The 13,086-nt window shown below is 40.1% G+C and overlaps 1 protein-coding gene across 4 annotated transcripts in view; it reads left to right on the top strand.

The window, feature by feature from the left end:
- Positions 1–13,086, top strand: part of LOC132883893 (rho guanine nucleotide exchange factor TIAM2) — a 110,412-nt gene that overhangs the window by 72,426 nt on the left and 24,900 nt on the right. For 3 of the 4 annotated variants that reach the window (XM_060917999.1, XM_060918000.1, XM_060917998.1), the window contains exons 9-14: positions 1,468–1,638; positions 3,767–3,871; positions 4,207–4,285; positions 4,473–4,562; positions 8,814–9,056; positions 9,599–9,684. In XM_060917999.1, the coding sequence (XP_060773982.1) occupies positions 1,468–1,638; positions 3,767–3,871; positions 4,207–4,285; positions 4,473–4,562; positions 8,814–9,056; positions 9,599–9,684 (774 nt within the window). The remainder of the gene's footprint in view (positions 1–1,467; positions 1,639–3,766; positions 3,872–4,206; positions 4,286–4,472; positions 4,563–8,813; positions 9,057–9,598; positions 9,685–13,086) is intronic. The other variant, XM_060918001.1, reaches the window with a different exon arrangement.

Here is a 13,086-nt window from a genome sequence, read left to right as displayed (position 1 = left end):
GTAGTGTTCATCAGTAGTGTTAGCGAATGCTAATGAAGCGGTCAAACCAGTGCTATCGAGAGCTACAGACTAACGACTGAGAAACTAAAATTTCTGTCTCCAGACTCTTGTTCCATGCTGCACACTCACCACAGTATTTTTCACTCAGACTTAAGGATTCATTACCCTGTGTAATTTACTGAGCTAGTTTTAAAATCAACATCGACAGCTACACACAGCGGCGCAACCTGGCAGCCAAAAGTCTCTCAACATCATCTGTATTTAACAAAGCAAACCTCACGGCCATGTTTGTTTACGAATTGTCACGGTTACTCACTAGTGCGCATGTTTTACATCTCCAATGTGTCTCTTTTCCAGTTTTTTCGATGTCCATTGGTATGTTTTTCTCTTCTAAATATGTGTGAAGAATATCTGATGAAGTTTTGGTAGCCTTTCAGGTGTTCAATGTGCCTTTCTCTTTCCTGGCAAAAAGAGAAGTGATTATGTGTATGTGCAGCAGAAAAGTTTCTCATTGAATATTCACATCACCTCTGATGTGTGACGTCATGTCTTGACAACCATGCAACATCGTAAACCATATTCAACGCTCGTTCTCCATTGGGTAGAGTGACGTAATACATGTAGGATAAGCAATATGCTAACAATATTGCATGCTATCAAATCAAATGAATGAAACCCACTAGAAGGGAATAGAACACGTTTTTATTCCATCGAAAAAATGTCCTGTATGGATAATAATTCCTGATATTTCATTCCCATGATGTCACTCCCAGTGTTTTCCAACTGACTAGATGCGCGTTGTCAAAATGGCGAACCGGTTCAAAATTAAAATTCTTTTGATTAACTTGTGTATTTATTTATTTTTGGTGGATGTGTTCATATAATATAAAGAACATTACACAGTGGTGTGAAGATATGAAGTTTATCTTCTTGTGTTGAAAAATAATTTACTCATTCACTTCACTCACTCATGATCTATCCATCGACCACTCAAAGATAAACGTCAGATCTTCACGCCACCATGTAATATCCTCAATATATATAAAAGATCTTGTTCCACATTTTCAAGGATATTGTTATACACATGGCTGTATGTGTCGATAACGAAGTGAAGACATGATATTAAGAAACATCAGATAAATGTTAAGCATTTACTATACATGTATGTAGCATAAGTGTAAAATATTAACTTATTGTCCAAGTTCATGTTTCTGTGACCCTGTAGAAGGATAAAGCGGCTAGAGATAATGAGATGAGATGAGATTTTTGTTCAGTAAATCCACATAGAGAATAGAACAGATGCTAATAATTCATGAAATGAAATGTGGCATCACTTTAAGACACTTTAAGATGTTTTCTTTATAGATAGACATTTTCCTGTCTCACTCGAACCACAGCTTGTTTTACAAAGGAAAGTTATCAGGAGTCAAATTTTGAACTGCTTGACGTCTCGTCTTCCATTTCCAGCAGCGACTGGATGCTTTTCCCAAACTGCATCCCACAGCGCCACCTGAAGGCAGAGTGTGGGACTGTGGCTTTGAGAGCCTGCTGTGTTTGTCCATGCCTGACAGGCAGGTCCTCAGTGTTCCTGTCAGACAGAATTTCCTCGTGGCTGACGCGCTCACTTCAGCCTGCAAGGTATGCCGTCATCTTATTCACTTTCAGCATCTGAATATGAACCAGGCTGCATGAAGGATGGCTGGGGAGAATAAAATTAGCTTAAAGCTATCCGTGCCTCTGTTTTAATCGCACCAAAGTCGTCAGTAATTAATGATGTGTCTATTTAATAATGTCTCACTTATCTTTCTCGGTCTGTGAACGAGCAGACTGAGGACGTCTCTTCAGGTTTTATAGTAATGTGATGAGAACATTTATTTTATCCCATTAATTATTACAATAATTAACAATAAAATTTATTTTGTTAGAAATAGATCCCCAAACACCTTCCCATGCTTAGTGATCCTCCTCATGGACTGGAGATGAGATAAAAAAAAACAACTGAATGTAATATTCAATCTAATTTAATTTGCATATTGATTTGAATGGAATTACACGTAATATGTTTAATTATCCCTGCTGACTTCGCCCGTAGTCAGCTGGGATAGGCTCCAGCTTGCCTGCGACCCTGTAGAACAGGATAAAGCGGCTAGAGAGATAATGAGATGAGATGTTTTAATTATAATATTGATATCAGTAGCTTTCAGGGATTTAGGTAAAATCAGTAAACTAAATATTTAACAGTTATTCCACAAAATCGAGTCGTACATGAGATGATGGCCAACAAGGAGTGTAGCACCAAGATTGAGTGGAATAACTGTTTTATTCTCTCTACATTCACTGGATTTTGAGAAACAGAGCATTTTTATTTTTTGCAAATATGATAAATGAAAACTTTACGTAAAACATCTGACAAAATCAGTTTAGAATGTAAACAGACCAGCGAAATGACAGGAGCTATTTGTGAAAAATCTGATGATAATAATTCTTGAAAAATAAAAAAGATATATTCTTACCATCAAATACTTTCATTCCATGTTTTGCTGGAGTTTTATGTTTGTTTGTTTTTGGGGTTTGTTTGGTTTTTTTTGCTTTTTTGGGGGTTTTGTTTTTGAGTAGAGTTTTTATTTCATCCTCGATTGGTTCAGCAACACACTCCGCCATTTTGTTTTTCTCTACTCACAGTATATGAGCTGATAGCCAAGTAGTAGAGTAGCCAATCAGAGCGCGCGATTGCTCATATCCAGTGAATGTGGACAGATTAAATACATTTATATTCAATATTATTTATAATTTTATTTCTGTACTGCTTATTTAACAGTTAATAACCGAAGATGAAGTGAATCTTGGTGAATAATAACTGAGACAAAGTCAAAGTAATTATTCCCTGATATTCATCGAGTCTGAGGTGGATAACTGTTTTAGTATAAATACACAGGTGATTATTTCAAAAAATTTTAAATATTGTATTCAAAAAACAATTTATTTAAATTTTCAAAATCTTCATGTAAATGTAATAACTTTGAGGCGCAGACTTGTCACTGATCTACGCCGAGTCACATAAAATATTTTGTTCTGAAATCGATAAAATAAATCCCAACCCCGCCTTCCCTTTGAATAGTTTTAGACCAAACTTCAGAGCATCTTTAGTGCTTTTAGGAACCGCATTTTCTTTCATCATCTGTGATTCTTCCTCACTTACAGTGATGAAGCGATTGGCTGCCATTTTGCCGAGTCGCTCGAGGTGATTATCGAGAAATAGTCTAACTCTCTCAACCAATCAGAACGATTTCCGATAATCTCATCTCATCTCATCTCATCTCATTATCTGTAGCCGCTTTATCCTGTTCTACAGGGTCGCAGGCGAGCTGGAGCCTATCCCAGCTGACTACGGGCGAAAGGCGGGGTTCACCCTGGACAAGTCGCCAGGTCATCACAGGGCTGACACATAGACACAGACAACCATTCACACTCACATTCACACCTACGCTCAATTTAGAGTCACCAGTTAACCTAACCTGCATGTCTTTGGACTGTGGGGGAAACCGGAGCACCCGGAGGAAACCCATGCGGACACGGGGAGAACATGCAAACTCCACACAGAAAGGCCCTCGCCGGCCCCGGGGCTCGAACCCGGACCTTCTTGCTGTGAGGCGACAGCGCTAACCACTACACCACCGTGCCGCCCTTTCCGATAATCACCTGTGTATTTATACTAAACTTAAATATTATTTATATGTCACATATAAATTTGCATGTGTGTGTGTAGTTGAGGCAGCTGGACCCGTCGCTGTATTGTCTGCGTGTAAAGAGATGTTCGGGTCCAGATGTGGAGATCAGGACTCCAGCAAACTCAGACTTACTGAGAGACCTGGTGAGCTTTACGACCCCCTCAGACCCTTGATTATTACCATAATACACATCTGGAACACTCAGCACTGCCTTTCCACATCTGTTTTCTTTATGTGCTGCTAAATTCGGATGCAGCTTGTGTTTACAGATTGTCCTGTAATTAATACACTCCGTCTATTCACCATTTCACTTGTCTGTATTGCATGATCTTGTAGATCTTGTAAATTTGATCTTCACTCCTACTGTATGCATGTACGGTAAATACGGCATGACAATCAGGATTCAACTGATCTGGTGTGTAAAATGTTTTCTGTGTGTCATGTGTAACTTTACTCTGTGCTTCTGTCGTCTAAACAGGTTTATGATGAACTTGAAGTTTGTCCTCTCAACGTGTTCACCTTAACTATTTCACGTCCAGATACCACCATCGATTTTGGTGAGTGGGTGGGGTTAGAGCTGTTGTTTTTTTTTTTCTAATTCCAGTATATTATGATGTGCACAGTACATGGTATGAGATACTGTTGCAAGACTGACTTAAAATATCAGTAGGTGTCAGCGATAAGTACGTTTCTAATGTGTGTGTGTGTGTGTGTGTGTGTGTGTGTGTGTGTGTGTGTGTGTAGGATTCGCAGTGACGGGCCACGTGGATGGTTTAAGGAGGAGTCACATCTATGTGAGTGAGGTGAATCCAGAGGGCCTGGCGTTCACTAAAGGTAACTCATCATAATAAAACTATCTTTTACGACAGTGATGATAATAAATTCATTTGTTTTGGTCAAAATCTCAACATGTTTTCAGTAAGGCAATAAAAATCAGCCAAGCTGTGTTTGGTGACTATATTTTATTCTATCCACATTCACTGTATATGAGCAATTGTGCTCTCTGATTGGCTACTCTACTACTAGGATATCAGCTCATATACCGTGAGTAAAGAAAAACAAAATGGCGGCGCGTGTTACTGAACCAACTGAGGATGAAATAAAAACTCAACTCGAAAACAAAACCCCAAAAAATACACAAAAAGCAACAAAATATCGAATAAAAGTATTTGATGGTAAGAACGTGTCTTTTTATTTTTCAAGAATTATTATTATTATTATTGCATTTTTCACAAGTTGCTCCTGTCATTTCGCCGATTTGTTTACATTCTAAGCTGAAATGATTTTGTCAGATGTTTTGTATAAAGTTTTTATTGATCGAATTTGCAAAAAATAAAAATGCTCTGTTTCTCAAAATCCAGTGAATGTGGAGAGAATAAAACAGTTATTCCACTCAATCTTGGTGCTACGCGCCTCATCACCCATCAGCTCATGTACAACTTGATTTCGTGGAATAACTGTTAATTGTCGCGACTCCGGGATCAGACTACACAAATTCAGCCCGATTTTGACACCATTTTGTCATAGCCAACAAATTTCCTGCACTGGGCCTGAATATGAACATCAGATAAGCAAGGCCTTGTTGTATGACATATAATCGAAGAACAGCTATGTGGCGTCATATGACACCCCAATGAAAAGTCTGGTATGTCAGATGTTTTTGTACTTTCACGCTTCGTTTAACAACTCCTTCAACATTTTCATTGACATTCCTTCTGTAGTCATGACTGACAATTTCTTGACCCTCCTCCCTGATGACACACAAGAAGATAGATAGATAGATAGATAGATAGATAGATAGATAGATAGATAGATAGATAGATAGATACTTTATTCATCCTGATGGAAATGAAGGCATCCAGTAGCTTATACCGTATGACACACAAAAATGCAAAAAAAAAAAAAAACAGAAGACAACTGTGAGATGATCACAGATTCTCGGCATAGTGGAAGTGGTGCAGTAGGATGTGATGGTAGAATGGAATGTGTATCATGACAGTAGTGCAAAAAGTGAACAATGCAGGGCTATTCCAGTGCAATTACTCTATCTCTCTATCTTAAACAAAATACAAATACACAATATACCAATACAAGAATGTAAACAGCAATAAAAATTACCTCTACAAATCCTGGAATTAAAGCTAGACGGCCTTTCAATTTCATAAAATCAGTGAAATTTAGTTCCGTCTGAAATGTGGTGATTGTGATATCTGTTTATTTCTGTAATATCTCACAAAATATCAGGCCATTCTGTGGCTGGGAAGTTATTTAATTTGAGGGGATTAAAGCAAATAATGTGCATGAAATCGCTCGCTTGGCGCAGTCAAGCAGACAGAGGAAGTCCGTGTGCGCATGCGCAGGTTTACCTTCTTCTTCTTTTGGGTTTTACGGCAGCTGGCATCCACAGTGTTGCATTACTGCCATCTACAGGTTTCCCTTTGAGCGTGCACTGACAGTTCCATCATTCTGTCGCTAAACGAACAGCTGATCACACCGAGGTGCTCGCTGAGCGCCCATATTTATTAGTTTGGTCCTGCGTTTCCTTTCCTTCGTATAGAACATAACGTCTTTTCTTCTCGCTTTCTTTCTGTTACTGTAGTCGCTCTTTCATGTTTCATTCGCACACTCACGTCCTCCATTTTTCTCTCTGCTTTCAAATTTGTATCCCACAATGCCTTGCGTGAACGGGGAAAGCCCACCATGTGATGCATGACGTAGTATCTTGAATTGGGTCATGGGGAAGCAGGAAAAAATAGCGGAGAATTTAGGGCCACGTGGAGGTAAATTCAGTAATTGTTCTATTAAAAAAAACTAATAAAATTGGGAGTCTGTGATTCGAATTCAGTAGCTTTCAGTCACTAAACAAAAGTAATTGGCTGTCGGGAAAATTCTTTTTATGAGCTACACTTGAAAAATCTGAAAGGCAGTACAGCTTTAAAAGATAAAAACAGGTTAAAATTTAGGACAATACAGGCAGTCAAAATTTTTTTTTAATGAATGTGGAAAAAAAAAGTGAAAAAAGAATGAGAACGATGATTGGTCGAAGTCAAACTTGTAGTGTTACCAGGCGCCCAACTAAGACATGGAAAGACTTTGTGGCACTATGATTTGTGTAATCTGACACAGTGAAAGACAAAAATATTGTGTAGTCTGATCCTGGCATTACAAGTAATGGGAGATAATACAGTACATACAGTTAGGTCCATATATATTTGGACACTGACACAAATTTTGTTTTTTTACCTGTTTACTGAAACATATTCAAGTTATAGTTATATAATGGACATGGACATAAAGTCCAGACTTTCAGCTTTCATTTGAGGGTATCCACATTAAAATTGGATGAAGGGTTTAGGAGTTTCAGCTCCTTAACATGTGCCACCCTGTTTTTAAAGGGACCAAAAGTAATTGGACAAATGACTCAAAGGCTATTTCATGGGCAGGTGTGGGCAATTCCTTCGTTATGTCATTCTCAATTAAGCAGATAAAAGGCCTGGAGTTGATTTGAGGTGTGGTGCTTGCATTTGGAAGATTTTGCTGTGAAGAAAACATGCGGTCAAAGGAGCTCTCCATGCAGGTGAAACAAGCCATCCTTAAGCTGCGAAAACAGAAAAAACCCATCCGAGAAATTGCTACAATATTAGGAGTGGCAAAATCTACAGTTTGGTACATCCTGAGAAAGAAAGAAAGAAAGAAAGAAAGAAAGAAAGAAAGAAAGAAAGAAAGAAAGAAAGAAAGAAAGCACTGGTGAACTCATCAATGCAAAAAGACCTGGACGCCCACAGAAGACAACAGTGGTGGATGATCGCAGAATAATTTCCATGGTGAAGAGAAACCCCTTCACAACAGCCAACCAAGTGAACAACACTCTCCAGGAGGTAGGCCTATCAATATCCAAATCTACCATAAAGAGAAGACTGCATGAAAGTAAATACAGAGGGTTCACTGCACGGTCCAAGCCACTCATAAGTCTCAAGAATAAAAAGGCTAGATTGGACTTTGCTAAAAAACATCTAAAAAAGCCAGCACAGTTTTGGAAGAACATTCTTTGGACAGATGAAACCAAGATCAACCTCTACCAGAATGATGGAAAGAAAAACGTATGGCGAAGGCGTGGTACAGCTCATGATCCAAAGCATACCACGTCATCTGTAAAACACGGCGGAGGCAGTGTGATGGCTTGGGCATGCATGGCTGCCAGTGGCACTGGGTCACTAGTGTTTATTGATGATGTGACACAGGACAGAAGCAGCCGGATGAATTCCGAGGTATTCAGAGACATACTGTGTGCTCAAATCCAGCCAAACTGATTGGTCGGCGTTTCATAATACAGATGGACAATGACCCAAAACATAAAGCCAAAGCAACCCAGGAGTTTATTAAAGCAAAGAAGTGGAATATTCTTGAATGGCCAAGTCAGTCACCTGATCTCAACCCAATTGAGCAGCATTTCACTTGTTAAAGACTAAACTTCAGACAGAAAGGCCCACAAACAAACAGCAACTGAAAACCGCTGCAGTAAAGGCCTGGCAGAGCATTAAAAAGGAGGAAACACAGCGTCTGGTGATGTCCATGAGTTCAAGACTTCAGGCAGTCATTGCCAACAAAGGGTTTTCAACCAAGTATTAGAAATGAACATTTTATTTACAATTATTTAATTTGTCCAATTACTTTTGAGCCCCTGAAATGAAGGGATTGTGTTTAAAAAATGCTTTAGTTCCTCACATTTTTATGCAATCATTTTGTTCAACCAATTAAAGCTGAAAGTCTGAACTTCAACTGCATCTGAATTGTTTTGTTCAAAATTCATTGTGGTAATGTACAGAACCAAAATTAGAAAAATGTTGTCTGTCCAAATATTTATGGACCTAACTGTATCTACCACTTCAGCATCTACTGAAAATAAGACCGATAAAGATACTTAGCTAAAAGTCTGATGGATTTGACTGGTGGATGGATTTGAACATATCTGTGTGCATGGACATTGGTTTATACTGCATCAGGATCTGATCCATCTCTTTCTTAACTGTGTGTGTGTGTGTGTGTGTGTGTGTGTGTGTGTGTGTGTGTGTGTGTGCTGTGTAGGGCTGAAAGCAGGTGATGAGATCTTGGTTGTGAACAGTGCCAGCGTATCTACTCTGGACCTGGGCCTCATACACACCTTGTTCAGTGAGCAGACGCTGCACCTCGTGCTCCGCCGTGAGGAAAGCGTGTCAGATGAGCAGGGCAGTGTATGGCCAGGGTGTGACCCCAGCGCCCCTTACGGACCTGTTCCACCATCCAGCGCACCCTATTGCCCTCCTCCTCCCTCACACTTCAGCTCATCAGGTACGACCTCACGACCTTCTTCTAATGGAAGTGTGCTGTCAGTTTGAAATCCTGCACCGTGTTCATTATGTTGTTCCACATCTGATAATTTCAAAGAAGATATTTTGAGGTGACAAATGAAATATCTAATAGCTACGAATTGTGTTGTATTTCTGAACTGGGTAACTTGAAACCATGATTTAATACGTTGTGAAGTGCTTCATGAACATACCATGGCCTTACTCTATTCATTCATGGCCACGCCTTATTAAACAATAAGCCCCCATGTCACCTCAGCAGCTCTGTAGCTCTGTACATTCGGACCAGCTCTGGGAAGAGAGAAAGACTAAGTGAGCTGCCTCGGCTTTAAAGAAATCCGATCGATGTGAGTTACTGTAAGTGCACCAGTCAAGTGCACTTACTTTCCAGCCAGCTGGAGGCTCCCTCCCTAGGGCATGTTCAGAGTAACACAGTATTTAACAATCATACTGCTCCATCTGTTGTATCTGGAGTTTCTCTGTCTCACTCACCATTGCAAATGTTTTTCCTGTTCTCTCTCACAGATGGCTCTCAGTTCCTAGAAGTTCCTGGCGATGCAGCGGTGCCTCTTTCAGGGGACGTCTGTGATAAGGCTGAGCGGTGCAGAAAGGTAAGATGGAGGAGTGGAAGGTGTAGGAGGAGGTGAAGGCTGAAAGGGTGTCTGGCAAAGGCAGGATTATTTTTAGTCGTAAAAGCCAGGTGAAGCATGCCAAGAGAAATTCCAGACTTCTTACTGCATGTTTGGCAGCTTGAGACAGGAGCCTTAGTCTCAGTTTACGTACCTTCTAGGATAATTTATACTCATTCAGCTTTTCAAGGAATGTTCTGGAGAAGAATCAGTGTATTCGGCAGTGTCGGGCCAGTTACTCAGGAAGAGTAGTTAGTTACTTTTTACAAATTACTGTCTTTAAAAATTGATCAAATTACTTTACTGATTACCTGGGATTAAAAGTAATTTAGTTTAGTGGTTTAGTCTTGGATCTGACTTTAAACTGCAACCGGTGGTGAGTCTCAGGTCCAGGACAACTTGAGTATTGGGGGAAGTGGAGTTACCCCTTAATACCCATTGCTCCCAGGTCGGCTCTGACCCAGAGTGGTACCACCTGCCTGGGTTCCAGCTGTGGGTTAAATAGTGCATCACCAATAAGGCGCTGGCAGCAGGGCGCTTTTCGGTGCAATGTGGCAGATGAACCGACAGGATCAATGGCGCATGACCAGATGGCATGCGGAAGAGCCACTCAAATGGCCAACAGATGGCATCACTCGGCAAGTCAGTTGTCACTGCAGGGCAACTTCCATACCCGTCAGGTCTGTGGCACTTTTGTGTACCACTTGGCATCAGGTCTGGAGGTCCAGAGAGACAACACGATGGGGCCATGACATTGTTTGTCTTACCTTACTGTACAAGGCGCTTCATTAGGAGAGGAGCTCTGGTGCGGGCCTCGCGGCCCATCTGCGTTTCTGCGTGTCCTAATGAAGCAGTCATCATCACTAGGGATGGACAGCCGATGACGATGATGATGGTATCAAAAGTAATTAGTTACATTAATCATTACCTTACTTTTGCTACCTTGCTGCGCTGCAAAGTGGAACCGTTGATCCAGTGAACGGTTATACCCAGAAAGCTTTTGTTGTTAGCCGTCCAGATGTCAGCTGTGGTAGACACAAAGTTCACGTCTCTGAGTTTGGCCTTCAGATTAGATTCCATCAGCACATATTTGCTCTCGAGGTCATCAGCAAATGCCTTTCTCTAGAATAGATAATAATAATAATAATAATAATAATAATAATAATAATAATAATAATATGTTTATTTAAACCTTTTGCAGTAAAATAACTGAATTACTAAACAGGCTAAATAACTAAATAGGCTGCAATATGTCCAAAACTCAGCTGCTAGGGTACTCACTCACACCAGGCCCTGGGATCATATCACTCCTATTCTATATAACCTGCACTGGCTCCCAGTCAAATACCGCATCCAGTACAAAATTATCTTACTTGTTTACAAATCCCTACATAACCTGGCCCCTCCCTATTTATCAAATCTCCTAACTCCATATCAGCTACCTCTAAATCTTCGCTCCACAGATGCCCACCTATTAGCAGTCCCTTACTCTCAGCTCTGCTCTATGGGTGACAGGGTTTCAGTGTAAATGGCCCTAAGCGATGGAATGCCCTGCCACTAGCGTTGCGCCAATGCTCAACACTGTCCACTTTCAAAAAACAGCTAAAAACACATCTCTTTAGCTTGGCCTTTTCTCTCTGATTTTTAATAACGTTGTTATTATTATTGACTTCTTATTATTTTATTATTGTTGTTATTTTATTGTTTTGCTTTTATTGTTTGTTTTTACTGTTCAGTGTCCTTGGGTACCTTGAAAGGCGCTTATAAATAAAATGTATTATTATTATTATTATTATAATTATTACAGGTTTAGGTCAGAAACAATAAATACCAGACAATACAATATGAATAAACAGTTATATATACGCAATATATAAAACGTTAAGCAACATAGGATAAATCTTGCGCAAATTTGTGGGTAACAAAGTTCTTAAATCTATTAGTTGCTACAGTTCGTACAGAAACTTTGTTCGCCGATCTTAATGCGTAGTGCGAGCTTGTTACAACCAAGCGACTTGACACAAGGCTATATACTGGGTTTTCTGGCTTTAGTTTAGACATAAACTTCTTACATGCTGTAATTCTGCGATCATATAATGTAACTAAATTAGCTTTAGTTAAGGCTTCGCTATAATCAACGCCTGGGAATATGATAGAAAGTGCACGCTTCTGAATCTTCTCTATAGCGTCAGAAAGGTACTGTGGAAGGCCGGCAAAAACAACAGAAGCGTATTCTAATGTCGATCTTACGAGTGAGCAGTACACTTTAATAATATCAGAGGGAGGCACTCCGCAGCGCTTAAGCTGTCTAATGGCATACAGTGGTGCTTGAAAGTTTGTGAACCCTTTAGAATTTTCTATATTTCTGCATAAATATGACCTAAAACATCATCAGATTTTCACACAAGTCCTAAAAGTGGAAAAAGAGAACCCAGTTAAACAAATGAGACAAAAATATTATTCTTGGTCATTTATTTATTGAGGAAAATGATCCAATATTACATATCTGTGAGTGGCAAAAGTATGTGAACCTCTGCTTTCAGTATCTGGTGTGACCCCCTTGTGCAGCAATAACTGCAAATAAACGTTTGCGGTAACTGTTGATCAGTCCTGCACACCGGCTTGGAGGAATTTTAGCCCGTTCCTCCGTACAGAACAGCTTCAACTCTGGGATGTTGGTGGGTTTCCTCACATGAACTGCTCGCTTCAGGTCCTTCCACAACATTTCCATTGGATTAAGGTCAGGACTTTGACTTGGCCATTCCAAAACATTAACTTTATTCTTCTTTAACCATTCTCTGGTAGAACGACTTGTGTGCTTAGGGTCGTTGTCTTGCTGCATGACCCACCTTCTCTTGAGATTCAGTTCATGGACAGATGTCCTGACATTTTCCTTTAGAATTCGCTGGTATAATTCAGAATTCATTGTTCCATCAATGATGGCAAGCCGTCCTGGCCCAGATGCAGCAAAACAGGCCCAAACCATGATACTACCACCACCATGTTTCACAGATGGGATAAGGTTCTTATGCTGGAATGCAGTGTTTTCCTTTCTCCAAACATAACGCTTCTCATTTAAACCAAAAAGTTCTATTTTGGTCTCATCCATCCACAAAACATTTTTCCAATAGCCTTCTGGCTTGGCCACGTGATCTTTAGCAAACTGCAGAAGAGCAGCAATGTTCTTTTTGGAGAGCAGTGGCTTTCTCCTTGCAACCCTGCCATGCACACCATTGTTGTTCAGTGTTCTCCTGATGGTGGACTCATGAACATTAACATTAGCCAATGTGAGAGAGGCCTTCAGTTGCTTAGAAGTTACCCTGGGGTCCTTTGTGACCTCGCCTACTATTACACGCCTTGGTCTTGGAGTGATCTTTGTTGGTC

Source organism: Neoarius graeffei, chromosome 3, assembly GCF_027579695.1.
Source record: "Neoarius graeffei isolate fNeoGra1 chromosome 3, fNeoGra1.pri, whole genome shotgun sequence".
Classification (NCBI taxonomy): Eukaryota; Metazoa; Chordata; class Actinopteri; order Siluriformes; family Ariidae; genus Neoarius; species Neoarius graeffei.
This window is presented reverse-complemented; position numbering and strand designations above follow the sequence as displayed.